This window comes from Mesoplodon mirus, assembly GCF_964341445.2.
Source record: "Mesoplodon mirus genome assembly, chromosome: 20".
NCBI classification, from domain to species: domain Eukaryota; kingdom Metazoa; phylum Chordata; class Mammalia; order Artiodactyla; family Ziphiidae; genus Mesoplodon; species Mesoplodon mirus.
Genome location: NC_138996.1, coordinates 17048933 through 17076272, shown reverse-complemented (window position 1 = coordinate 17076272; position 27340 = coordinate 17048933). Strand labels below are relative to the sequence as shown.

Below are 27340 nucleotides of genomic sequence, written 5' to 3'. Positions count from 1 at the left end.
TTTTTTTTGCCCTTATACTGCTTGGCCTTTCTGTGGTTCCACCCACCTCTTCTCTCCCTTCCTCCTCCTCCTCCCGTAAACAACTCTCCCACAGCTCCCGCCAATAAATAAATTAGGAGGAGGGTAAGGGGGAGGGGTGCGGGGGGAGGAGGGGAAAGGAAAAGGGAGGCAGCGCGAGAGAGCGAGGCAGAGTCCGAACCGACAGCCAGGAGCCCGCACGCACCTCGCACCATGAGATGGCGACGCGCCCCGCGCCGCTCCGGGAGGACCGGCCCCCGGGCCCCGCGCCCCGGCCCTGCCGCCCGCTCGCCGCCGCCGCCGCTGCTGCTGCTGCTGCTGCTGTGGACCGCGGCCCTGGCGCCGGGGGCGGCCGCCGGCGACGAGGCGGCTCCCGCGGGGGCCTCTGTGTGTTACGCGTCCCCGCCCAGCGTGGGCTCGGTGCAGGAGCTGGCTCAGCGCGCCGCGGTAGTGATCGAGGGAAAGGTGCACGCGCCGCGGCGGCAGCAGGGGGCACTCGACAGGAAGGCGGCGGCGGCGGGCGAGGCAGGGGCGTGGGGAGGCGAGCGCCAGCCGTCAGCAGCGGGCCCGGGAGCGCTGCCCGCCGCCAATCGGACCGTGCCCCACTGGCCCACGGGCCCCGCGCCCAGCGCCGCCGAGCCCGGAGACGAGGCGCCCTATCTGGTGAAGGTGCACCAGGTGTGGGCGGTGAAAGCCGGTGGCTTGAAGAAGGACTCGCTGCTCACCGTGCGCCTGGGCGCCTGGGGCCACCCCGCGTTCCCCTCCTGCGGGCGGCTCAAGGAGGACAGCAGGTATATCTTCTTCATGGAGCCCGATGCCAACAGCAGCGGCCGCGCGCCGGCCGCCTTCCGAGCATCCTTCCCCCCTCTCGAGACGGGCCGGAACCTCAAGAAGGAAGTCAGCCGGGTGCTGTGCAAGCGGTGCGGTAAGTTCCTCGCCTCGCGGGGCGCGCTCGGGCGGGGCGGGGAGGGCGCACTCCCGGGGCGCGGCGGGCGCCGGTTTTCGACGGCTTCCGGGCGGACGCGGTCTGAGCGGTGGAGTTTCGGGCTTGGAAGCCTCTGGGCGCTCCTCAGAGGAGGAGGGTTCGCGGATTGGATTCCACAGGCAGCGCCTTCTCCAGTGTCCCGGTTTCGAGGCATTGCCATGGGTGAAAGCCCAAGTTTGGTCCTCGGTTGGGGCCGCCTCAAACTTTTTAATTCCTTGGGGTTTCGTTCGCCAAGTAGAATGGAAATGGTTCGGCTGCTTTCTTGCGCGTGCCTTCTTGAACTCTTTCGTTAGGAGTTGCTGTTAAGGGCAGCCGTGTGGGGCTTTTCCTCTGAAGGAGGAAAGGCGAGTCGGACAGGACTGTCAAGTCTTCCCGTCACTTCGAGTCTGGACTGTGGACTTGATCAGGGGTTTTTGTCTATGGAGAGTCCACCAAGACTGCGATTCCCCTTGCGATGTGGCAGAGTTTGGGGCGCACTCATTGTCCGAACAGACAGGTGCAGTCTGCACCTTGTGAAAATGTGTATGTGAGAAGTATAAAGTTGGGTGTTTTCTTTTTGGTGACATCATGTCAAGAATTTTTGTTTTCACAGTATTTTCGTTTGGAGTATGCTTTGGCACGTTAGGGCATCAGAACAGATGAGTGTCATTATGGAGCTTCACATGTAGGCCCTTAAGGAGAATTTCGGAAGATAAGTTTAGCAATCGTGTTTCAAAAACCTTTCCCGATTTTACCACTGCAAAGGGTTCTTCCCAGGTCTCCTTAGTATTATCAGGTGTGAGGAATCAGCTGATAACCTGATTACATTTCTGAAGTAGCATTACGTTTATGCCATTCATAAAGTAATTTCTAGGTTCTAAATATTTGTGTAATTTCCTGGTGATCATGTAATCACTAAAACATAGAGGGGTTTCTTCTCAAACCAAAAATTAACATGATTACACATCACAAATTCTAACATACATAATAGATTTTCCCCTGGTCTTGTATCCGTCTGATAGATGGTTGGGTTAATTGAATTTTTAAAACTCAGCACCATGCCATGCTCAGTCCGCCTGTGATGCAGTGTGTCAGCTCTTTTCAATTCGTATCAGGTGATGGCCAGTTATTTAACTTTCTGATTAGCATTTCTGATGCTTGTAGCCTGCGGTTAATTAACGCCTACAGGTTTGGTTTTGATGTCAGGGAAGAGCATTGCTTATCCTCCATTGCCTTATTTTCACAATGCACTTTGTGTGCCAGAGACCTGTTAAGATTGCACCACTCTGTGGCCGGAAGCTGTTCTCAAACAGTGGTGCTGAAGAATAGCTGAGTGACGTTGGGATTCCCCGGGTCTGGCTGATAGATGTCACTATAAAACATGGGAAACTCTCTGCTGGGAGCTGTCTTATTAGGAAACACAAAAGGTCCTCACCATTGAACTGCGTCATATGTTATTCTGTTAGAGAATCTGAAACAAAACATTTTAAGCCACGATGTCATCCCATTTTCACGTGTTTTATTGTATGCCATTCAGGAAGGATTTTGCTTTTACCCCAAACCATATGAGTTGTGGATCATTTACTGCACATGGTGGAAGTTAATATAAAGGGGATCGTAGTTGGCAGTGATGCCTAGGATGGGGGTGGGGTGTTGCTAGATAAGCCATGGTGTTAGTTATGCCTTCTAACTAGAAAGAGATGTCAGTTTTCAGGGGTAAACTTCTTATAAGGGTCCAGAGGACGCTTGGAAATGGAAAATTCATGTTGTCTGGAGAAATACTATTTTCGTGCTTCTAAGCCGAGAAAGCTTCACTAAAGGTAGTTTTGCCCTTTTGTTTGCCAGTCAAAGGAAATACATAGTTGTAAGTTGTGGCATGCTCAACAAAGCAGGGTTTTTTTTTTTAAATGAACTGGAAATCACCTGCGTGTAATGTAGTAGATTAAGAAATCATGAAGTTACTGCTTCAGGTTTGTGTAATTATTGTGTATGTTTGGTGATTTTAGGGTTATGTACTTTAAAGTACGATACCGCGTGACTTTAACAGGTCTAGCTAAAGACTAACTGAAATCGTGCTCAAAGTTTCTCTTGGATTTTTACGAACATAGTAGTTACTGTGACATTGTAGGCTATAAGTAAATAGTATAAGCTATTTTATATAATGGAAACTCAGTAAATCCATACTTGGAATATGGGGTGTAAAAGTGTGTATGTGTGTGAAAACGTGTGAATTCTTCCAGTTGTGTGGTCTGGTTTAACAATGCCATTCAGAACCTACCAGGCAAAGGAACACAAATTGGAAACAAAAAATGTACAGAGAGAATAGGGACTGCATCTGTCGTGGTTGAGCTGCTTCTGTGCGCTTCTGGTCAGGAGATTTCAGGGAGAGTGATGGAGCGGAGGGCTCTTAGCTAACCACACGAAGCTGCCCTGGGGGCGCGATGGTTTTCTGCCTGAGCCCCGACGCTAGGCTGGAGAGGGGATATAGCCAAGTCATTTTGCGATATCATACCCAGGGGAACAGTTTCCAGCTCTCCTTTGCTCAGCTGCAGTGTCGTTTCCTACAGGGTGCTTACTAGGGTAGGAACTACACGAGCAACAGATTAGCCTTAGGGTTGAGCTAATGGAAGTCTTCCCTGAATTATTTTTTCTCTCCTCCCCGCCCCCCCTCCCCATCTAAGAGAAACTCCTGAGTAGAGTCTGTATAAAAAGAAGCTCTTCGCTGAACAATGGACTTCTGGAAACAAAAACTGTGTAGTGTATTTTAGACGACAACACGGAATCTCATAGCTTGTTTGCTTTATGTTTGAGGTTTGTGTGAATTACACTTCCTTTACAGTTAAATTCTTCCCAGTCTTTGCTTTCTCTCTTGCTCACTACACAGGCTAAGACATTTCTAGGTTTTATATTTATTGGAATGCAGAATAATTTGCTGTGCAATTAAATTGCCGTTCTTCAAACACATCATTGCTTGATGGACTACACGTCTAGTTTTCAAAGCATTGCGGTTACACTAGGCTGTAACTGATTCCCCAAAAGGAGTAAAAATACTGATGTTGAATAACATCTGTAATTGGGCCATGCAAGATTTGTACATCAGTTGTGTTCTTACAAGCCAATCTAAATATTCAGTATATTATCTCATATTGGAATGTATAATAATGCAAACATGTTTATCAAATATTTATGATCAATGTCTTTCTTTTTCTCATGTCCTCAATAACTATTTAATAAAGTGTGCTGACCTTATGGTGTTATGAAAATGACAGAAATGCTGCAGGGATTTTCCAGCCAACTATTGAAGAGAATTATTCTTAATAGAAGCTATATTAAGGGTCTAGCAATAGGAACAGATACAGCTTGACTGCTTGTCTTTCATAAATACATGTGTAAATGTAATTTCCCAAGTGCTTGTGATGGCTCTCTTTAAACTGTATAAATCTTACTGTCAATTCTGTACTGTATTTAGAACACTTCTTTCTGTTGAGTAGAGAAACCGTGTATGTATTGATATATATTTATGTTAAAAAATGAAACCAAGATGGGTCATTTGGGAAAACAACTCTTTGGAATAAAAATATCTTAAAAGGTGAATTTAAATATCTGAATCAGAGTATATTACAAGCACTAGGGGATCGTTCTCATCAGTTGTGGGAGATCTATAAATCCTCTGGATCTAGGGAAAGTTTTACCATATGTCTTAATGTATTAGGTAAGACCAGGAAGCTTAAACAGCCCTGAGGGTCAAAACAATGGGCTGTGCTTCCGCTGGCCTGTATATTTATAGCAAATGAGAGCAAAAGACGTGATTGGGCGGGTTATTGCCCTTGTCAAATGCAATCTATTCATTGTTCAGGAAATCTCCTTTGCTTCGATGCCCATTTTCTTCCTGTTATTTTTTTCTTAATTATAAACGTAACATCTTTTAAAACCTATTTTTAAATTTCAGTGACAAGTGATGAACTGGCCAGGTGTCCAAAGATCTTGAAACTCTCATCTGCCCTCAGTACTTAGCAATACTTAGGTTTTTTGTTTGGTTGTTTTTGATATGCTCAAATGATGTGGAAAAATTATGTCTGTAGGTAGTTCTGATTGAATGGGTATCTTGATTAGCCTTATATAAATGAATGATAATGAAAACAGTATATAATGAGAAACAGTGGTAGGGGTTCATGTATTATTACAGTCATTGAAAGTATATAATGGAAAAAGTTTGTAAAGAAAACAAAAGGTAAAAAAAAAATTAGGGCCCTTATGGACTCATGCAATTTGTTACCAAAAACAATAGTGTAACAACATGTTTTTGTCAAAGTTTTCATAAGAAAGTGAGAACGAATTTTTAATGTCCTTACTTTTAAATAACAGAAATGGCTATTGTAGACAGTTTTCCATTCATGTATGAATGCTCTAAATTTGTGCATGCACATTTTACTCTGGGCTGTTATGTTCTCATGAAATTTAAGTTAAAATGAAAGTAACATTATGAAAGAATGTATGACCTAGCCACTGTCCCAAATATCAGTCACTTTCTAATACTTGAACAGCTGATTAGTGATACAGCCTGTCACATTTTAAAACCTAAAGTTGAATTATTAGCAGATTTACAGAATTCAGACCTAAGTCTTATTGAGTTAAGTGCTAGTTGAGAGGCTGTATTTCATATTACTGTGTTTTCATATTGTTTAGGGCTGTGATGGGCTTGAGTTAAGCCTGTTTCTGAAGGCTTGTCTCCTGACTCTCCATCTGCAAATGATCCATACAGGTCGAAGAAGATTTAAAAAAAAAAAGAAATTTTGGTGAAGTTGAAAGCTTAAAATGGGTTAACGAATCTCTGCTTGGCATAGATCTGATTGTTAGGAAATAGTCCCCCCCAGCATAGACTTGCCACCCAGCCATCCTAGAAAGAGACGCCTAAGTGGTAATTGACATTATTTTTTTAGTCTTCCAGAGAACCAGGATATTTTTCCCTTTGGAAAATAGTTTCCTGAGAAACTGTATCCTAACCTTGGTTCTCCCCATTAGGACCTAGCCAAATTTATATCCTGGTTTTTTTTTTTTTTTTTTTTTTATAACTAAAAAAACAAAAACAAAAAGAAAGTTTACTCACAGCTTGGATGGTACAGGGGAGATAGAGCTATCAGTTCCTAACTCAGGCTTCAGCTGTGTCTTCCCTTCATCTCTATTTCCTTTGTGAGGACACTGCAGGGTAAAGCTTTAGGTAAATGATGGGGCCCATGAGTGGATCTGAGTCTTCAAGAGAGCAAAGGATGTATTGATGCTTGCTTATCGTCACACTGACAAGTCTTCTCTTGACACCTTGGAATTCTGCTGTCTGGGTCTAAGTGTGTCAGAATATGGAGGTCCTAGATCACAAGATGTGAATGTTGGGAGTTCCCTGGTTGCCTAGTGGTTAGGATTCTGGACTTTCACTGCCATGGCCTGGGTTCAATCGGTGGTCAGGGAACTGAGAATCCTGCAAGCTGCACGGTGCAAAAAAAAAAAAAAAACAGATGTGAATTTACAATAGGTGTCTTTCAGTTCCTGATAGGCTCTTTGTCCCTCCCATGAAGACATAGATGGTAACCTGCATTGCATCTCTATTTCAGGGGCTTCCCCCCTACAAAGCCCAGGGCTCTGGCTTTGGAGATCTGCCCCAGTCAGTGTGCTGGGGACTAGAAGAGCACAGCTCCGAGTGCTGCCTGCTTCTGGAGCTGGGGGCCAGGTTTAGGAGGTCATGCCCAGAACCTAGAGGAAGGAATTACTTCTTTCGCTCTACGGTGCCAGCAAGTGTGAGCTGAAGAGAGCCCAGCACAAGGGGACATGCCTGATGTGGGCCCTAGGGTCTTGGTGGTGGGCACACCCGTGAGCCCGGGGCATGGAGGGGTCATGATCAGAGAGGTGAAGCCCCCTCTGCTGCATTTGGAGAGTCACAGCAGTAGTACTGTTGTCCTAAATGTTTGTCTCTAGTCTGGGAATTGCTGTTAAGGCAAAGGAGGCTAAAATATTGAGGGGCTTACTAAGACCACCGGGTTATAACTCACTCATTGAGTTTGTATCTTTTTTTCCCTCTGTGATAGGCACATATTGCCTGACCCGTGTGGGTTAATTACATGTTAAATAATCAAATGAATGAATGAATGAGGCATCCCGGATGCTTGTTGGATGGTGTTGTTGGATGGTGGCAATCACTGTTCTAGGCTGAATTTTGGAGAAAACAAACAAAACCTGATTCTTTCTCTTCAGGTCTCTAATTTGGTGAGCTAGCCTCTTTGTAGGAAGTAGCATTTAGAACCACACCTTCTCAGGACACCATTTCCTCCTCTGGATCAACCTTTGGGCTAACGAGAAAGGTTATTTAATTTCCTAAAATTTGTTTCTTCATAACTTATTCCTGGATTTTAATATTCTGTATTCTGTGTACTCTGTAGCCCCAGCTGGGGCACGGAATTCCCTGGGTTGTACAGACTTCCAAGCACAACAGGGGTCTTCGATTGTCAGTGAATCCCTGCCACCGTTTTGAGCAGACCCATTACCAGATCATCCCCACCAGTTTTGCTTTGGGCGCTGGATCTCAGCTCTCGAAATTCTGTGTTCTCCCTGGTCCCCCCTCAGGTGTTTCACCACGTCAGCCCTGTAAGTGCGGTTCTCGTAACAGGGTGGAAAAGACTGCTTGTATCCCTCGGAAGTAATAAGCAAAGATTTTGGATGACTGACGTTTCACTTTTTCTTTCCTTTGTGGTGAACATCCTGTCAGCTCTTGGTTAGAATGTAGGTGGGACGGCGCCTGTCCATCTGGGCTCTGGTGAACAATGAGATCCCTTTCCTCCACTTTCTTGACACTTTCTTGGTCGGCCCTGGAGACACCACGGGCGACGTGTCATCCGTGAAGCAGCAGATGCGGTGGCGGCATTTTCTTCTACCGCAGGGAGCATCCTGGCTGCAACTCAGTGCAGACCTGGAGAGGGGCTTCTGCCTGCTGAGGAGGAGAAGGGTAGCTGTCGTTGTTTCAGGTAAAATTTGTCATTAGACTTTGTCCTCGGGAGGTGACTCTGACAGTGAAGGCGCTTTGGTGGCTGCCTGGATGGAGATGTTCTGCTCAGAGTTCATGGTCATGCCATCAGCACACAAGGACCACAGCTCTGAAATTTCCCCGGCTCTCTATTTCTTTGCAAGCCTGGACCCCTCTGAGGTACTCTCTCCTCCAAGGTCCTCATTCCCATCCACTGAGATGGCTCACATCTTTTCCTCAGAAACCGTGGCAACTTTTCTTTCATTGCAGTGGGAATTTTATTAAAAAGTCAAGCATTTTGGGACCACAGTCTTATTCTGGTGAGTGTGTTTTTCCCCCAAGTTGTAATAACATAAAATTCACCATCTAAGTTATTTCTAAGTTGCAGTTCAGTGGCATTAAGCATTCGCATTCACAGGCCACCATCCCCACCATCGATCTCCAAAAGTTTTTCATCTTCCCAAACTGAAACCCCAAACCAATTAAACAATAATTCCCTATTCCCCTCCTCCAGCCCCTGGCAGCTACCGTTCTAATTTGTCTCCATAATTTGACTCTATTTTACCTCATTTTAGTGGAACCACACAGTCTTTGCCTTTTTGTTACTGGCTTATTTCCCTTGGCATAATGAATTTAAGACTCATCTGTGTTGTAGCATGTGTCAGAATTTCATTCCGTTTGAAGGCTGAATAATATTCCATTGCATGTATGTACCACGTTGTTTATCTGTCAGTGGACACTTGGGTTGTTTCTACCTTTTGGCTCTTGTCAGTAATGCTTCTATGAACATGGGTGTACAAATATCTGTTCGAGACCCTGCTTTCAGTTCTTCTGGTTACATATCCAGAAGTGGAATTGCTGGATCATATGGTAATTTTATGTGTCATTTTGGGAAGAACTGCCATGCTGTTTTCCACAGCAGCTGTACCATTTTACATTCCCACCGGCAATGCACAAGGGCTCCAATTTCTTCACATTCCTGCCAATGTGGATTAGTTTCTATTGGTTTGAGGATAGGCATCCTGATGGGTGTGAGGTGGTGATGGGCAGTTTTGTATTGTTGTTTTCTATTCAAAGTTAGTGCTTCTAATTACACTGTCATTAATAAACAAAAGTTCTCAGAAACAGAGGTGTTCATCTATTCAACTCTTAACTTACCCAGCATTTAGGCTCCTGAATCTGAAGCCACCAAATAACAAAATTACAATAGACAATAGCTTAATAAAAACCAATAAAAGGTTTAAAGATTAAACTTAGCCTTTAGTCACAGTAAGAATGTTGTACTCCTATTCATATTGCTATCAACATGGTCCAGAGAGACACCTTATCACACTTGGATTAGTCTCAGCATCTTTTAATTTTTATTTACTCATTAAGTTTCCTTTTTTTTTAAAATAATTTCCCTGCCTCTATTCTGTCCATTGCTTTAAACTGACTTTCGTTAAACCCTACACTGGAGGACGAATCATTCTAAAATGCTACTTTTATTAGACCTCTTTTTCTGCTCAAACTTTCAATGGATGCATCATAGTTACCTCTAGACCCTGACATTCAGGGTCCTCCTTAATCCAAAGCAAGCCTAATCTTTGTCCCTAGTACTATGTGAACGATTTTATCCAGTCTGCTTCATGAACAGACCATGCACTTTCCTAATCCTCTAGTTTTTACATATGCCACTTCCTCTGCCTGGGTCTGCTGCTTCCCTCATTTCTGTCCATGGAAATTCTATGTCTCCTTCAAGGGACAGCTATATCCTAGTGCTTCCGCGACAGTCCTAATAACCATCCTGCCAGAAATACTCACTCTAGCCTTTGAATATGGAGCACCATACAAAGTATGTTTTACTCCATACTTTATACGTGGTGCATTTCACATTTCCCTTATGTTATCTTTGTTTTTTAAAAACTGATGTGTTTAACAATTTTTCTAGCTGTGAATGTCTTGCCTTACCTGGGAAACCACAGTATCCTTGCAGCCAGACACTTGGGGGTGTCCTCAGCTTATCCACAAGTGAAAAGTGCCCCAGCCTTAGAGTCAGGAGAACTCCTTTCCACTTCTAGCTTTGTAGTTTAGTACCTGGGTGGTTTGGCGTGAGTAACTTTACCTCTTTGGGCCTCAATTCCCTAATATGCGGCATGAGAAGGTGGAAGTAAAGAGCTTGCCATGGTCCATTCAAACTGCCTCTGGTCCTCATCTCAGAAATGACCCAACGTGCAAACCCCTTCTGCTACTGCCCGTGGAGCTTTTCTCTCCCTCTCTTCTCATTTTAGTCTTGTTCTGTGGAGAAAAGTCATGGAAAAACAATTGTGAAACTTTTGGACACTCCGAAAGAGGAGTGACAGCTTAAGGAGAGTGAAGAAGCGTCTCCCCTTTCGTCCAAAGCTTTTCGCCTCCCTTGCCTTTTGGGTCATTTTATTACACTGTCAAAAATAGTTATTTGTGTTCACGAGCATCGTCTTTTCAAAAAGCAGATCCTGTCTTTGAAGCTATAAAGTATGATCAATATATTCATTTACAAATGTAGACTTTTAAAGCAAGAAGTTCAGTCATTTGTTTTATAAAATGACAAAGAAGATTCAAAGTGCTTTACTGTGAATTTTTATTTATTTATTTTAACAGTGTAAATCTGACACTGTTTTAGGTTTTTAATAATTAGTGCTGTTGTGGAAATGGACGGGACCAGCGCAGAGAGTAGGGAAATCTTGGTTTCCAGCCGGATGGCACCAGTTCTGATGATGGTGGGGAGAGAGTTGCTACCTTCATGCAGAATTGGGTTAAAAGACCTTCTTTCTCAGCTTATGATATTTATGGTTGGGGCCGGAGGATGATAGATTTTAGTCCCTTTGTGAGTAGAAGGAGCAATACAGAAACAAGTTGTCAAATGAGAAATAATTGGATCTTTTAAAATCACTGCGTGAAGAGGCGTTGGCAGTGCCCACACGGGCCGGGCACGACTCAACTGCGTTGTGTCTACTTCTGTTTTGCTCCTTCCTTTGCCTCTGGCGAGTTCAGCTATTCTAGCAGATCTAATGGTGCTTAGAAACCATGGCTCCTAGGTCCATATCTCTAGCCCGGACTCTGTTTTCTGGCTCCAGATCAGTATATTCAAGCACTTACCAGATAACCCACCCAAATGTCCTACAGACACTTCATGGTAAACACATTAAACAGGCTCTCATCCTGTCCCCTGGCAGTCCGTCTGGACACCTGGTTACTAATGATGAAACTGCTGTCGCTACTCCTGTTACAGTCACTGTTGCTACCAGTGGCTTCCTGGAGTGACAGCTTATTCTGTGCCACATAGAGCAGTAAGTGCTCCTAAGAGCTTAGTTAGCCCCTCACCATATGGTAGCATCAGTGTCTTCCTAGTTAGCCCAACCGGAAACCTCTCCTGCCCCATATCCATCTGGTGACCAGATCTTATTGATTCTACCTCCTTAACACATCTCAGACCCCTCCCTTCCACCCCAACTCCACCGTTTCTGTAGCAGTTCTCAGCCTTACTGGAACAGCCTCTTATCTTTGCTCAGGGATTCTCCTCGTCTTAAATTCATTATCTGAACTATTGCTAATGATCTTTCCGAAGCAGAAAAGATGGTACTATACCCCTGCTTAAACCTCTTCGGCTGCCATCAAGATAAAATCTGAGCTCCTTAGAATGGCTTAGAAGGCATTCACCTTTTATCCAAGTGTTCTTGTCCAATTTCTTCTCCTACCTGGAGCCCTGTGCTACACGGATGGCATGGCTCCCCACGTGCCACGTGGCTGGAGGGATCTTTACATTTACACCTACTATTCATTCTTTCCTATAATGGTCTGCTTCTCTATCTACTTTCTGTACCTTTGCTACCCGTTGGTCCAGACTGTGTCCTTCAGTGGGAGGATGGTTACATAAAACTGTATGGCTATATAATGGATTGTATTGTCTTTAAGAATCTTGTTGTAGAAGAAAGTATAATGACTTACAGATACATTCACAGTATATTGTCAAGTGAAAAAATATAGTGCAGACTGTATAATTGCTTTTACTATTATCTATTTATATCCATCTGTCAATCTAAAGAGAAATAAAAGCCTGGAAATCTAAATAACAAAATGTTATCAGTTAGGCATTAGAATGATTGATGTTAGGATTTTCATGTGTATTTCTAAAATTTCTATAGTGATTGTATATTCCTTTTAATAAGGAAAAGGAATACATGCTGTTGTTAATAGAAATACTGACAAAGACTGAATCTTACTTAAGGGAATTTGTCCCTTTTGAACATTGCCTTTCTCATCGTAGATGTACTAGTTAGGGTAGGCTAACTGCTGTAACAAATGGTACCCCAAATGTATTACAGTGCAAATTCAATACTTTATTTCTGCCAGTGAGTAGACAGACACAAGATAGTCTAGTCTTGGGCCTCCCTGGTGGCGCAGTGGTTGAGAGTCCGCCTGCCGATGCAGGGGATACGGGTTCGTGCCCCGGTCTGGGAGGATCCCATATGCCGCGGAGCGGCTGGGCCCGTGAGCCGTGGCCGCTGGGCCTGCGCATCCGGAGCCTGTGCTCCGCAACGGGAGAGGCCACAGCAGTGAGAGGCCCGCGTACGGAAAAAAACAAAAAAAACAAACAAAAAAAACAAAAAAAAGATAGTCTAGTCTTTCCTTTCCTCTGAAAGAGACTGGTGCTGACACCTGAGGCAAAGCTGAACCTCACTTCCGACCAAATTGGTTGAAATAGGCAGGGTTCCAATTTGCAGTGGTCATTTTATTCTTAATGGCTCCGCTGTCCTTTGGAAAAAGGAGACGGATTTGCCTTTTGCTGCCTCATTGCAGGGGGTGAGCCGAATAGTTACATGCAGAGCAGACATAACAGCCACCCATGTTTACGGTAGATAAGTACCATGTGAACTACGTGCTCTTTCTTGTGCTCAGCTTCGCATTTTGCAGGTTGGTTTTGCATTAAATCTTTTTTTTAACATTTTATTTTATATTGGAGTATAGTTGATGAACAATGTTGTGTTTTGGGTGGCCAGCAAAGTGATTCAGTTATACGTATACATGTATCTCTTCTTTTTCAAATTCTTTTCCCATTCAGGTTGTTACGTAATACTGAGCAGAGTTCCCTGCGCTATACAGTAGGTCTTTGTTGGTTATCCATTTTAGTTTTTTCCTTTATAGCAGCGTGTACATGTCGGTCCTCAACTCCCTAACTATCCCTCCCCCCACTCTTCCCCCTGGTAACCATAAGTTCTGAGTCTGTGTGTCTGTTTCTGTTTTATAAATAAGTTCATTTGTGTCATTTTTTTTAAGATTCTGCATATAAGTAATATCATACAATATTACTCTGTCTGACTTCACTAAATCTTTAAGGTTTTGCGCTAACACTTAAAGATATGATGCTCACTCTGTCTGATTTCATCTGCTACCACTGGAAATGCAGAGGGTCAGGCCATAGTCACTGCCTTTCACTGGCATGTTGAGGATGCTTTTTTTTTTTTTTTTTTTTTGCGGTACGCGGGCCTCTCACTGTTGCGGCCTCTCCTGTTGCGGAGCACAGGCTCTGGACGCGCAGGCTCAGCGGCCATGGCTCATGGGCCCAGCCACGCCACGGCATGTGGGATCCCCCGGACCGGGGCACGAACCCGTGTCCCCTGCATCGGCAGGCGGACTCTCAACCACTGCACCATCAGGGAAGCCCCGAGGATGCCTTTTAAAGCTCTGTGTTTAACAAATCATTTTGATATAGGGGCCATGGAGAAATACTCTCAGGCTTTATCACTGCCGCCTTAATTGTGTTTCATGATCACATTACTTAGCAGGATAAATTAAAAATGGCTGGTCAAGCAGCCTGTAAAAAGCAAAATTGTTAGGTTCAACCTGCCCAGTGTATTAACGGTATTGATGAGTAATCATTCCACCATTTTAAATCACTTTTATTAACTTTTTTCATAGTTGTATTTCCAGGAACTTGCTAAATAACTGTCATTATGTACTCAGTAATATTTCTTTTTAAAATACTATCAAAAAGTCCATGAAATTGATTAAGTTGCCAGTATTATCCACCTACTTTCTGTTAGTAAGGATTGTTGGTGATTTTATGATGTGCTGGCTGTATGCCTGTGCTTCCTTTGTGCAGCCCAGCAGGAAAAGGAACCAACTCATAACAGGTGAACAGAGACAATAAATGCGTGGTTGTGAAGTTGTGTAAAATAATTAGTCTTTTGTGCATCTACATGATGCATGTTATTGTTGTACTCTTAATTTTTTTTTATTAAATATTGAGAATATAAAGAGGATACTTAAGAATTACGTGTAGGGTCGTCCCTGGTGGTCCAGTGGTTAAGACTCCGTGCTTCCACATCAGGGGGTGTGGGTTCGGTCTCTGGTCGGGGAACGAAGATCCCACATGCCACATGGTGGGACCAAAAAACAAAACTAAAAAAACTTATGTGTAAAGAATAGGGACTCATCATATATGTGTGGTACTCTTCTTCAACCTCGCCTCATCATGGGCCATTTGGCTCCGCGATGTTCTTGGGCTCCAGAACAGCTTAAGGCAGTGTCCTACCTGCAGGTCAGTCAGGGACGTATCTGTTCATTCATTAAAATGGATTAGAAATTTGTTAATTTACCACTTCTTCAGTCAATTTGTGTAGCCCCCCAAGTCCTATTCCTTTCCTCTTGGATTTAGGCACTCCTGACCTGTGAGAGAGATCGTAGGGGCCATTCTGAGGATGTTGCTTAAATAAATTATGAGAATCATGAGATCGCTTAACAGTGTAGGTAAGTGATAGAAAAAGAGAAGCAGTGAGTGCACTTTACTAATTGACTGCTTCAACAAATATTTATTGGGCATCCATTATTTGCTAGTCTTTCTACTGCTTTCTGGAATCCTGGTGATGAAGAAATTAGGCATGGCTCTTTCCGAGCTAATAGGGTAGAATGAACAGTTACAGAAAGGATTGTGATATATATTATATATATATATATATATATATATATATATATATATAATTGTGCTAAGTTTTTACAGGGGAAAAAGTACAAGGTATCATGAGAACGTAGAACAGGAGACTAACTTAGTTTGAAAGATATCAGAAAGTCTCCTTGAGAAAGAGACATTTCTTATGGGAGTGGGAAGAGAGAAGGACACTTGCATTCCTGATGCAGGGAAGAGGAACAGCAGACAGGGCTGTCGGTGCAGAGGAGGCAAGACTGAGGTCTGAGAGGTAAGGAGAAAAATCAGATTATTTTGGAATTTTTAGGTTCTGGACTTTGTCGTAAAAGCCTGGGAAACCGCTAGAGGGTTTTTAAGAACATCAGTTATAAAATTTCCATTTTGAAAATATCACAGCTGGCTGTTGTGCAGAGAACGGACGGCAAGGGATGTTGGGTGCCTGCAGGGAACTCGGGGCTCCAAGTGGGATGAGGATGTGGGCTCGCTCTAGAGAGGGAGCAGGAGGGATGAAGAGAAGCAAGGGGACTCGAGATGGTTCTGGAGGCATCTCTTCATCTTGGTTTTGAAGGGAGATTGCCTGTAAAGGGGGATGTGGAGGCTGACGCCTGGGTTTCCGGTAAGAGCCCTTGTGTGCGCGTTAGGAAAGGGATGGGGCATGCTGCAGAAGGAGGGTGAGGCTTACTGTGTTTTTGATCCGTCCAAATGGAAATGCCAAGTCAGCACTTGGACGGATGGAACTCAGAAAAAGAAGTCTGAGTTGGATTTAGGAACATGGGAGTTTTGGACAAGGACGTAGTTATTTCTGTCCCCAGGGAGTAGATACAGTTGCTTGAGGGAAAGTGGGTAAAGGGTGAGGAAAGGTGAGTAGAAGATGAAGCATGAAGAACAGCACCCTTTAATGGTGAGGCAGAGGAGGGGACAGAGGTGACAGGGAAGGAGCAACCAGAGGAGGAAAAGGAAGACTTAGCAAGGAATCAGGATGGGAGAAGTGGTCAGCTGTGTCCCTAGAAAAATCATTTCGGAAGGTGGGGAAGGGAGAGCCTGCCCAAAGCGGCACTTCCTGAGTGCTGACTGCTGCCAAACGCTTTGCATTTTATTATTTCTTATTTTTAAAAATTGATTGGAGTCTAGTTGATTTACAATGTTGTTAGTTTCAGGTGGACAGCAAAGTGAATCTGTTATACATATACATATATCCATTCTTTTTGAGATTCTTTTCCCATATAGGTCATCACAGAGTATTGAGTAGAGTTCCTTGTGCTATACAGTAGGTCCTTGTTAATCATCTGTTTTATATATAGTAGTGCATATTTGTCAATCCCAATCTCCCAGTTTATCTCCCCTGCCCCTGCTTTCCCCCATGGTAACCATAAGTTTTTTTTCTACATCTGTGACTATTTTTGTTTTCTAAATAAGTTCATTTGTACCATTTTTTTGCATTTTAAAGTGCACATAGTTTGTTAACAGCATGGAGGCTTTGTAAAGAGTTCTGGCCAAGTGCCAGGGGTGGACTCCAGACAGGGGTGGGTTGAAGTACTCATGGCCAGCTTCTGGATTATCAAGACTGGCTTTTAGCAATATTTTTATTTATTTGAACCTAGGTAGCAGGAAGCCATTTTAAAAACACAACCAGGACTTCCCTGGTGGTGCAGTGGTTAAGAATCGGCCTGCCAATGCAGGGGACACGGGTTAGAGCCCTGGTCCGGGAAGATCCCACACGTGGCGGAGCAACTAAGCCCGTGCGCCGCAACTACTGAGCCTGTGCTCTAGAGCCCGCAAGCCACAACTACGGAGCCTGTGTGCTGCAACTACTGAAGCCTGCACGCCTAGAGCCCGTGCTCTGCAACAAGAGAAGCCACCGCAATGAGAAGCCCGCGCACCTCAACAAAGAGTAGCCCCTGCTTGCCACAACTAGAGAAAGCCCGCGCGCAGCAACAAAGCCCCGACGCAGCCAAAAATAAATAAATGAATAAATATATAAAAACGCAACCTTTTTTTGACATGGGGTTGGGAAGAACGACTCTACTTGAAGGATCTAGTGGGTAGTTTGTATAAAGATATGATTTTTTTTAAAAAAATCATCAAATTGTTACATATAGTGTAACTAAAGTGTTGCTGAAGGTCACCCTTTTATTAGTGCTTTTCCCCTTGGCTAAGAGTTCTTTTCTGCGTACCACGTAAGCCACTTCAGTGACAGATAATGGTTCAAATATTTCGTGACACGCTGACTTGAGAACTAACTACTGTCTAGTAGGTACATGGGTCCTATGGGAATTTAATGCTTCGTCACGTAAAGACTTGAGAAGTGACATCTATCAACCTAATTTAAAAAAATTTTTGAGTCTAAAGGTCCTCGGACCATGTATTAGAGCTACCTTTATCTGAAGCTCTGACTGGGCATTTTAACGAGCGCCAGTCAAGAAATGCAAAGTTATTATTCTGACAGTAACTGAATGCGTTTCTCCTGCCCATCTATATACAGTCTTTTTATTGTCTAGTCAGCGGCTGAATTGACGCATTCATACCTGTATTTGCATGAGGACTTGGAGCTACGGTAGGAAGAATGGTTTTGAATTTCCTGTTTTCATTTGTTTACTTTCTGTGCAATAATGGTGTTTTCGTGCAAGGATTTTTTTTACACTGGGTTTGCCTAATTTTAATACAGAGTACGTAAGCTAAGAATCAGATTTATGAAAACTGTACATTTATAAATCAAAAGAAATGGAGGAAGGGATGAAAAGGAAATCTCCAAAAAAATAGGAAGAACAGTTCTGAAACCTTTGACCTCAGCAGCATGCCCTTTGGTCTAATTCACCCCGAAGAACCACAGATGGGTTTTTGGACCAAATGTTCTGATCTTGGACAAACAGGTGGTTTGCAAGCAGGGTTTGTACATTAGAGTATACAGATCCCTGGGCTTAACTCCTGGAGCTAATAATTCATTTGGTCCAGGGTTTTGTCCTGAGACTCTGCGTTTTGGGAACTCTCTTCAGGAGATCTGGGAGTCCTTGGTCTCTGGGTCCCTAATGTGTTTTCAATGCGTAAAATTGAGGATTTTCTGGAAAATCAGAAGCTGGGTAAGAAAAGAGAGAATTAGAATTTACTGAGTTTCTCGTATGTGCTGAACATTCTTTACATATTTTACCTCCTTTATTCCTGAGCACCATCTTGCGAGGTGTATCACTCTATTCCAATTTTAACCCAAGATTCGAAGAGGTTTACAGAACTTTAAAGGTCAGGCAGCTGCTGAGAGGCAGAACATCTTTTTGCATTCAGGTCGTTTGATTTCCTCTGTTAGAACCGTGACGAGGATTGGAGCAATGCAGTCGGGGAGAATTCTAGTGACACCATCCTTTGAGCAAGGCCATCTTGCCCTCTTTGTCGTGGGGGACACCCACGTTTGCTAGTGGACACTTTCCTATTTATCTTCAGAGAGTGTCCAAATGGGTGATTGGGTGGGGAGAACTGGATGCATTTTGAGGGTGTTGAAGTCAGATCCATTTGGACAAAACCGTGTCTTCAACAGATTGCAACGAACAAGCCAGGTTATCCTGTTAAGAGTTGATATCGTTTCTCTAAAAGGTCTGTGCTAACAAGTGCGTGTCTGAATGAGCAGACGCCACACGTGGACGTTAGTATTTCTCTAGGAAGGAAACGAGACCTGATGGGCTCCAGAAGGGACGATCTGGAGGCTGGCGTGGACTTAGCACCCAGCTTAGGGGTCCGGCCTTGCTCCCTGGACCTACCTCCATCACTTGTGACCTTGGGAACATTCCTTGATGGTTCTAAACTTGATGCACGATGCAAATAATGTGTCTCTCTTAGAGATGAGGGAGTGTGGGCTGTGAGAGTGTAGTTCGAGCACCTGGGTCATAGTAAGTGCCCTATTTATGCTAATTGGGAGAGTAAGGGGTAGTCACCATGGAGCCTGATTGGAGGCAGGGAGCATGCAGTGTAGCTGGGGACACGGCAGGAAGTAGCAACAGAGGCGGAAGTAAAGATGGACATCACCTGCTTCAGTGCTGTGCTCTCCATTCCCTTAACGAATTCCTGTTTTAATCTGTGGCACCAAAGGTTCTTTAACAGAGCGCTCCTCCAAGGGTGACGTGTGGGTCAGCAGCCTGGACCAGCCTGGTGCTCATAACACTGCAGATTGCGGAGTCCGCCCCAGACTACCGCTCTCCGGGTGTTTCTGATGCCCTCTGAGGGCTGAGCTGCACTGCTTCCCGAGGCAGCCTCCCTCTGTGTGAATCATGTTTGGGAAGTTGCTTGGTCACAGAGGAGCCGGGTGTCCAGGCTCAGCCGTGCTGGCTCTGCAGCGAGGGTTCTTTCTGCAGGAGGCTGTAGATGGTGGCAGGTGAAAGACACTGAGCGTGAAGGGGAAAAAGAAAATCTTACCTAGAAAAGTTAAATGATAACATGCCCCATCCAGGTGAACTCCGGGACTCGCACCAAGACTGAGTACTAATGGGACACCAAGTAAGGATGCTCTCAGAAGAGCAGCGGGGACCATGCGGGCAGACAGGATGGTGGAAAGGGGGTTGAGAGAGTGTGTCCGAGACTCCCTGGGGAGGAGAGTGGAGACCCCCTCACACTGAACCCTGATGGGGGCAGGTGCCCTTGGGGAGGGGAATTGCAATGGCCTTAATCCAAGAATGACTCTGAGGGAAGCTTCCAGCACATAGAGAAAGATGAACCTGCCAGACTCCACTTGCCCAGCTGGAGCGCACGATGGCTGCTCAACCCTTTTAGGCCCTGGGCTTGGGGAAGATTTCCCATCTTGCTGTGGGCTCTGTGGAACCAGGCCGAGAGTGGATGTTTTTTGCATTTAGAATATCTTAGGGAATTGAGCAAGATGAAAACCAACCTTGGTAATGACAAAAAGTGGACATAATGCTGCTTTCTATCTTCTCACTACAAATGATTTGAGCTTATTTGGTGTGCTCATTCTGTGCTAAGCTCTTCCTGTTTGTTATCTCACTACATCCTGGTAATAATCCAGAGCCATCATTATACCCATTTTACAAATTACATTTTACATTATACCCATTTTACAAATGAAACTCTCCCAGTGCAGTTATGGTATTTGCCCAAGACACACAGCTCAATGAGTGGTGAAGCTGGGATGCAGAACCAAATCAGTCTTGTTAGAAAGTTTCCTTGTTTACTAAATGCAGGTTTTCTCTGCTTGGCTCTTAGAGAAAAATGAAAGGCACTGTATGTGATGGCCATTATAATGTAAATAATGAAAGCAATAGTATGTATTCCCTGCCCTCCCTAATTCCACAAATACTTATTTATTGATCACTCATTGCTCCTGGCGTGGTACAGTTGTTGTTAAGTGGGCTATGGAGAAATGTGAGGAATTTATAATCCAGCTGAGGAGAAAAGATGGGTGTACACTTAACCAGAATACAGGCATAACGTGTCACAAATGTGTCACAAGTGTTTAGATCTATGAACTTCTCCCAGGAAGGAGAGAGCACCTCTGATGGGGCAAACCAAAAAAACAAAACAAACAAGCCACCTTTAGAGAGCATATTAATTAAGATAACACTCTTCAGGTAAATGGGATTGTTTCATTTCATGTTTTCAGAGTGTGTTAAAAACCGTTTGTAGAAGCATGTTGCATATGTGTATCTCGAGTTGGAAAAACAATTAGAACAGGGAGTGTATCCATTAATACTAGACATTTGCCCCTTCCTTGGATAACTTCTGTATAACAAACACAGGCCCTCCTGCCCCTAGAGATCATAAAACTCTCACAAAAGAACCTCACCAAATGGGGGAGAAGTTATTACTATGGTTTTTTGGGGGGGGAATGAAAAAATGTATATCAACACTCTTCCTTGGAAGAAATGTAATTTCTGTTTCAGTAGGAGAAAATAGAATCATACCCTGGCTTCAGTGCTGTTATCAGAAAACATGCCTTTGTTTTGATCTAGAGGTAAGGTTGTTTTCATATCCTGTTGGGAGTCTGTAGTAACAGTTATTTTCGATGATATTGTCTGGCTATCATTCTTTGAAGTTCATGTCTCTGGTCTCATCCTTAATTGTTTTTACATTTTTTATTACTAACGTTTAATAGCGACCACCCATTAAAACTGTTGCAGTACCTAAGTATATTGTAAATTTATCTGACGTGTTATTGCTTCTGGATTAGAAATGGAAAATAATTACAATTCTGCTTCTTGTTGTAATGCTATTATGATGATGATTTACTATTTCCCCAGTTTATGTGATTTGCTTCTTTTCTTCATTTGTATGTTTATTTTGCTGGACAGGATATTTGCCTACTTACATTTAAAAGGAATAAACTCTCAGAGCTGTTGATTTGAGAAGTCCTTTTACAATGCCATGTTAATCTGTTTAGCTCCCAGACATTTCTTAGCAGATCAAATATTCCTAGAGGTCTGGCCGACTTTTATTTATCTTAATGAAGGTTCTTCAGCTTACCTGGGTCTGGTCTTGGCCTTAAGTGAATTAGTGAACCAGAATCTTGGAAATGGAATATAAGCAAAAATTTATTTTTTGAAAAAATAAGCAAAAAATAAATTTTTAACCTCATAACTCAGCAGGTGCTACCTAAGGTAGTTGCTGTAGTGTTAGGGCAAACTTACATCTGCAGAGCCTGTAGTTGGCAATATGTTACGGAAGTATGGGTCTTTCATGCCTTTCGTTTCAAATGCATCTGTAACACTTTGTAGATATGTAGGGATGAAACAAATGCTTCTCCAGCTAATCACCCAACCAAGCAGCATGTTCACGCCTGGATCATTGATAACTATTGATAGTTTATAGCATATGACTTTACACAGTCATTAAATAATATGTTCTGACCTTTACTAAGCAGTGTCCTAAGGATGTCCACTGTTTTAAATCCTCAACAAAGTGCTAAAAGCCCACAAAGTCTTCAGAGCACTGCTTACAATCTCCATATTCATAGTCATTTTTTTCCAGTAAATATGCTTTGAGCAGTTATTATGAGCCAAACACTCGGATACATTGCTGAAAAAGGACCTTACCCTTAGGGTGCAGATTTGTATTTTACAATCTGTCAGATCAGTGGTCTCGGAAAGGCCATCTTTTCCCAAAGTAGTTTGTGAAATCAGAAGGAAAAAAAGGTCATCTTGGGGTTTAACCTGAGTTCTTGTCTTTTTCTGACGACACGATGGGCTTTAAGGAGGAGAGGGAATGACCAGAGAATACCTTCTGAGAGCAAATGACTTTTCCAACACAGGACGTGGTCTGGCACTTCCAGGGTAAATGAAGCCATCAAATTAAGTTGGGCAGTTGTTGGAGGGGGGCAGGTCATTTGTGGTCATGGGGGAGGTTTCCAGATTTTCACAAGCTCAGGAGCTCTGTGGCATTTGAACACTTTTCACCTTAACTTTAAAATAATGATAATTTAAAAAACGTATATAGGTTGATATTGCGCAGCTAACTGAAAATGAGCTGTCCTTCAAAACAATGCATTCGTCTCCATGAATGAAGGGCTCCTGAAAATGTCCTCAGAAGGCTGTCATGGGCTTAGGCCTTGTGGTTTCCAGCCTTGTTTCAAAGAGACAAAACAAATGTTGCAGCCTTTGCATTTTCAATGCCTGTTGGTTCCACCTGCTACCCTGCATTCCTGGGTTCCTGTTTATCCATTTCTAGGTCTCATTTGGTCTGCAGATTGTTTTAATGTGCTGGGTCCAGGTGATGTGATACAGATGCAGTGATGAATAAATGAATGAGTAAATAAATAAATGAAAAAAAGTCAGGTTCTCCACCTTTTAGGGCCTCGTCCAGCTAACTTTGTAGTAGGGGGCTGGTGGAGCGTCTCTGCGTGTCTATTTCCTACATGTCTAATGGCATGAGATAACTGTTAGTCTTCCTTAGTTAGACTTTGTTATCATTACTGGGATGGAATGAATTCGAGAATGATAAAAACACCTGTAGGTCAGAGGAATGAAACATATCCAGAATTCGTCACTGGGAAGGGGGAAGAGAAAACAAGGGAATCCTTTGGGTTTCTCTTCCCACCATCCTCCTCACAAATTCCTCCCACGTTAGGAGGAGTTGGTCGGATGATTGATTCAGGCTGTCATTCATGGGGCCCTGTGTCCTTTTGGGCCGTGTTTCCCTGTCTGTGGCCAAGTGTGAAAGGGCTTGTGTTCCCAGGGACGGCTGGAGGACTCCTTGCCTGTTATGCGTGGCAGGTTCCCCGGCCTTCCCTGCGCACAGCGTGGGTGGGACCCTCCCAGAACCCCAGCGCAATGCTTGGGGGTCTGTGTCAGAGCTCAGTGAGGTTGGTTCGCTGCAGGGCTGTGGGCGTGCTCCACAGACCCAGGATAGATTGGACTGGAGAAAGTAGGAAACTTCAGGAAGACTTTGTGTTGTACCCAGACGCTGTTTACCAAAGGAGTTCTGGATTTGGAAGTCATCGAAAAAATGAAACTTGTCCACCTGTCTGTAAAAATGATGCCAATTATTGTGCTCATGCCCCTCAGCAGGGAACCCCAGCGAGGAAGGGAGGTGTGAAGCGCAGGACACAGAATCAGTACCCTTCCCCCCACCTTCAAGCCGCTAGCACAGTCGAAAGAGGATCCAGTATTATTACCATCACTGTTTGTTTGGTACCCATTACGCAGTTAGCTCTGGATGATGGTGTCTATGTGCTTATTTTCCTGGTTAGGTTGCAGGTGGGAGATTGAAGGTTACCCATCTGTGGGTCTGCAGCAGCATCTAGCAGAGTGTTTTAAAGCATGACTTACTGCCCCCTTTTTTTTTTTTCTCCAATGTGAAATACTTTTATGTGGCACCTTGTCTAGTTAGGAGCAGGGCTTTCATGGGGCAGAGAGCACAGATGTGTGTACTTTTCGGGCAGCTGTGTAGGTTGTACCAACTTTGAGTAGGTGAGGGACTCTCCAAAGTACAGCTGTGCTTCCTCTGGTGGGTGACTTTCTCCTCCCAACCTTCCCCTTCTTTTCTGTTTTTGACAATGGAAGTCAGAGGAGTGAGCCTCAGCTTGAGATGATGGGGAGAAAAAGAGAAAGCAAAGAGAACAGGTGGGTGTTTTCAACTTTATTTCCTTCACAGCTCAAAGTCTGATTAGGAGACTGTGACCTTTGCCTGTAAAATAATTATCAAGCTTCTCTGGTTGATCGGCTGGAAGAAAAGAGAGGCAGGGAGACATACTCTACTCTTTTGCAATGCAGTAGACGTTTGTCGTTGTTGACCTAACTTCTCCCTGACCCCCCTCGTTGCTCAGGAACCCCTTCCTTCTTTCTCCCGCAGAGAGAAGCAGCAGGAATCCCCCTGCAGTCAGGGCCTCCCACTCCTGGGAATTCCCTTACGGGGAAGAAGCAATCAGTTAACTCACGATCCTTTTCCACTCTAAGATTTGTTGGGTTCCTTTGAAAAAGAGATGATTTAAATGAGTGGTGAAGGAATTAACCGTGTGTAGGGACGTCCTCCAGCCATCCCTGGGAACACACGTCCAGGGTGGGGACAGGTGGAAAATGTGAGAGAGAGAGAAGGTATAATGGATAGTGAAAGTTTGTTGTTGGCTGGGAAGTTTTCCAGAGCCAGGTGGAGGGATTGTTTTACCAGTTCATTAAGATTTCAGGAACTTAAGATTTAGGTTCAGGAAGAATCCTGCAATAGTCTTCTGGAACTTTCGTCTTTAACCTCTAAAACAGCAGTTCGTATACATTATATTTTAATTCAAGTTAATATTATAGTGAGAAAAAAATCAACTGTTTTAGTAGATTCTTTGTGCCAAGTTGAGAGACCCCCAAAGGAGGATGCAACCACGTGGAGCGGGAAATGGTGGTTGAATTGCAAATTAAGGCATGGCAGTTGCTAACTTCTTCAGGAGAGAGAAAAAGAACACACCACAGTCAACTGACAAAACTTAATAGATTAGGAATTAATCAAGGTCAGAGACTCTGCTTGGGACTGGGGTGGATAAAGGAAGTATGGTTGATGACCAATGTGGTTATAGTCTCACTGGGAAGTATCTGGGCCTTGGAAAATAACTACACTGCAAGATTATTTTGGGCAAAATGTCAAATGATCAAGTCATGGATAAATGATAGAAGAATTCAGAGGAGTTGGAGCTCATTTTTACCTGGAAGGCTCAGAATAAGCTTTCTTGAGGGTGGTTAGGTTGGTGGTGGACCATATATGGCAGGGGGCGGCAGTCAAAGAGAAACCAGAGCTGGGCAGTAAAGTGGTAAAAACAGATTTTATTCAGGACGTTTGCAGCAGGGAAGAGAGACCTCAGTATTGAACTGGACTCAGTTCTGAATACAGCATGGGCAAGTGGTGAGTGCGGATTTATTGCCAAGCAAGTAGCAGGGTGGAGGCAGTGGATGGGAAATGACTAAGAGGGATCATGGGGTAATAGGGATTCTGGCTAAAATGACCAAAAAAGGTTCTTGCTGAAGACAGGCCAGGGTGATCAGACATCACCTGGGGGTGGAGTGGAGGATACAGAACCAATCAGATACCAAGGGGGGGAGGTTTCTTGTTCAACTGACTTAGAAGGGTTCACGCTAAAACTAGGTTTTACAAAGAACTGCACAGATGGACCTCAGAGAAGGTTCAGGAGCCTGACTAAAGTTTGGTTAAGCAAAGAAACTTAGTAACACACAGAGAGGAACAGATGTAAATGGTTGGGCACCTTCTGTATCTGCAGCGGTCCTGAGACTTAAAACAGTTCTGGAAGAAAGCTCTATTACCCCCATTTTATAATAAGGAAACACAGGCTCAGAAAGTATAAATATGTGACCCAGACTTCCTCATCCATGAATATAGTCAAAGTCAGAGCTGGATTTTACAGTTTTTTTGTTGTTGTTGTTTCTTTTTCCGTACGCGGGCCTCTCACAGTTGCGGCCTCTCCCATTGCGGAGCACAGGCTCCGGACACGCAGGCTCAGCGGCCATGGCTCACGGGCCCAGCCGCTCCGCGGCACGTGGGATCTTCCTGGACCAGGGCACGAACCCGTGTCCCCTGCGTGGGCAGGCGGACTCTCAACCACTGCGCCACCAGGGAAGCCCCAGAGCTGGATTTTAAACTCAGGGCCTCTTCCAACACCAGCTTGCCTTTACGCCATTCTGTAGGGTGACATGGTCTGGAGCCGGAAAGCTAACGCTTTGCACCCAGGACTCTTAGTCCCGACCTGTGTTTGAAAATCAATTATTACTATGGTCGATCTTTATTAAATCTTTTAAGATCTCAGTCCATATAGAAAAGCATAGGTTTTCTTTCTTTTGTAAACTTTAATTCCTGTGGTTTTGTTGTGTTACATTGCCGTCACCCTGGATGCATTAATGAAGAGGTGTGATGTGACCCAGGGCTCCCATCTGTTTAATTCTGCTTATTTGCTCCATTTTCAAATGAGTTCTCTTTGCTGCAGGAGCAGCATCAGAGCGTTGATGATGCTGAAAGGAATTTCTGTTCCGCCTTTAGTGCCACCTTAGGGACCCCCATCCCCCAGATAATTTTCTTACCGTCTTTTTGCTATTTGGGTAGGCTGCCACGTTGTTTGCAATGGAAATATAGTTTTTAAATGTGCCTCCTATTGTGTTTCTATAGAAAGAGAGCCTCTTCTGGAGGCTCTGGAGCCCTTCAGAGGGGCTTTAATTACTGCATTAATTGCAAACTTTGGGGACAAATTGGGCCCAGTAGTAAGAAGCTATTGGGCAGATTCCTGGACTGCTTTAAAGAAAATGTTAAAAGCCTTTTGGATGTGGGAGGCCGGGATTGAGAGAAGGAGGTGGATACAAGTGGGAGGTACTGTTTTTCTTCAGACTATGAGCTTTGCATTAAAAAAAATAAAAAATCTCTTTCCCTCTCTAATGTGCATTTCCAGGAGGGTGTCGAATGGCTCACTGCTCCAGGCCTCAGCAGTTCCTACCTTGACTTGGATTGGAGGACAGTGGGGAGATGGTCTAAATGTTGTAGAATAGAACTTCTCTGAAAAATAGGTGGCTGGGGAAAAAAAGAAATTCTCCTGGTGTGGTCCTTTTAATATGGTAATCCTTGAAATGCTCATTTTTTATTCTGAAGAAAAAAAAAAGGAAAAGAAAAAAAGGCCAGTAATTTCCTTCTCTGGCAGAACACCCACTAGAATGTTTCCTTCACGTTCAGTTTCTTTGGTGGTTGGCTTATGGGCAAATTACCACGATGTGAGTATGGGTTTGGGAACTGCTAGAAGATCCTGTAAGTTGGTTTTTATGACATTTACCTTGATCTCTTTCCCTGGGAAAATAACTGATTAAATACCGAGGTGACCAGATGGAATTGAATTCCATGCCTCAGTGATTCATTCAGAATGGTGTCTTCTTTTTTTTTTTTTTTTTTTTTTTTTGCGGTACGCGGGCCTCTCACTGTTGTGGCCTCTCCCGTTGCAGAGCAC

General features: G+C 44.0%; 1 protein-coding gene across 1 annotated transcript in view; it reads left to right on the top strand.

Moving 5' to 3' along the window:
- Positions 1 to 231: 231 nt before the first annotated feature.
- NRG1 (neuregulin 1) overlaps positions 232 to 27340 on the top strand; it is a gene marked incomplete at its 5' end in the record, with an annotated part of 1029511 nt that continues 1002402 nt past the window's right edge. Inside the window, one exon of the mRNA XM_082608837.1 lies at positions 232 to 943. Coding sequence (XP_082464963.1) covers positions 232 to 943 — 712 coding nt within the window. The remainder of the gene's footprint in view (positions 944 to 27340) is intronic.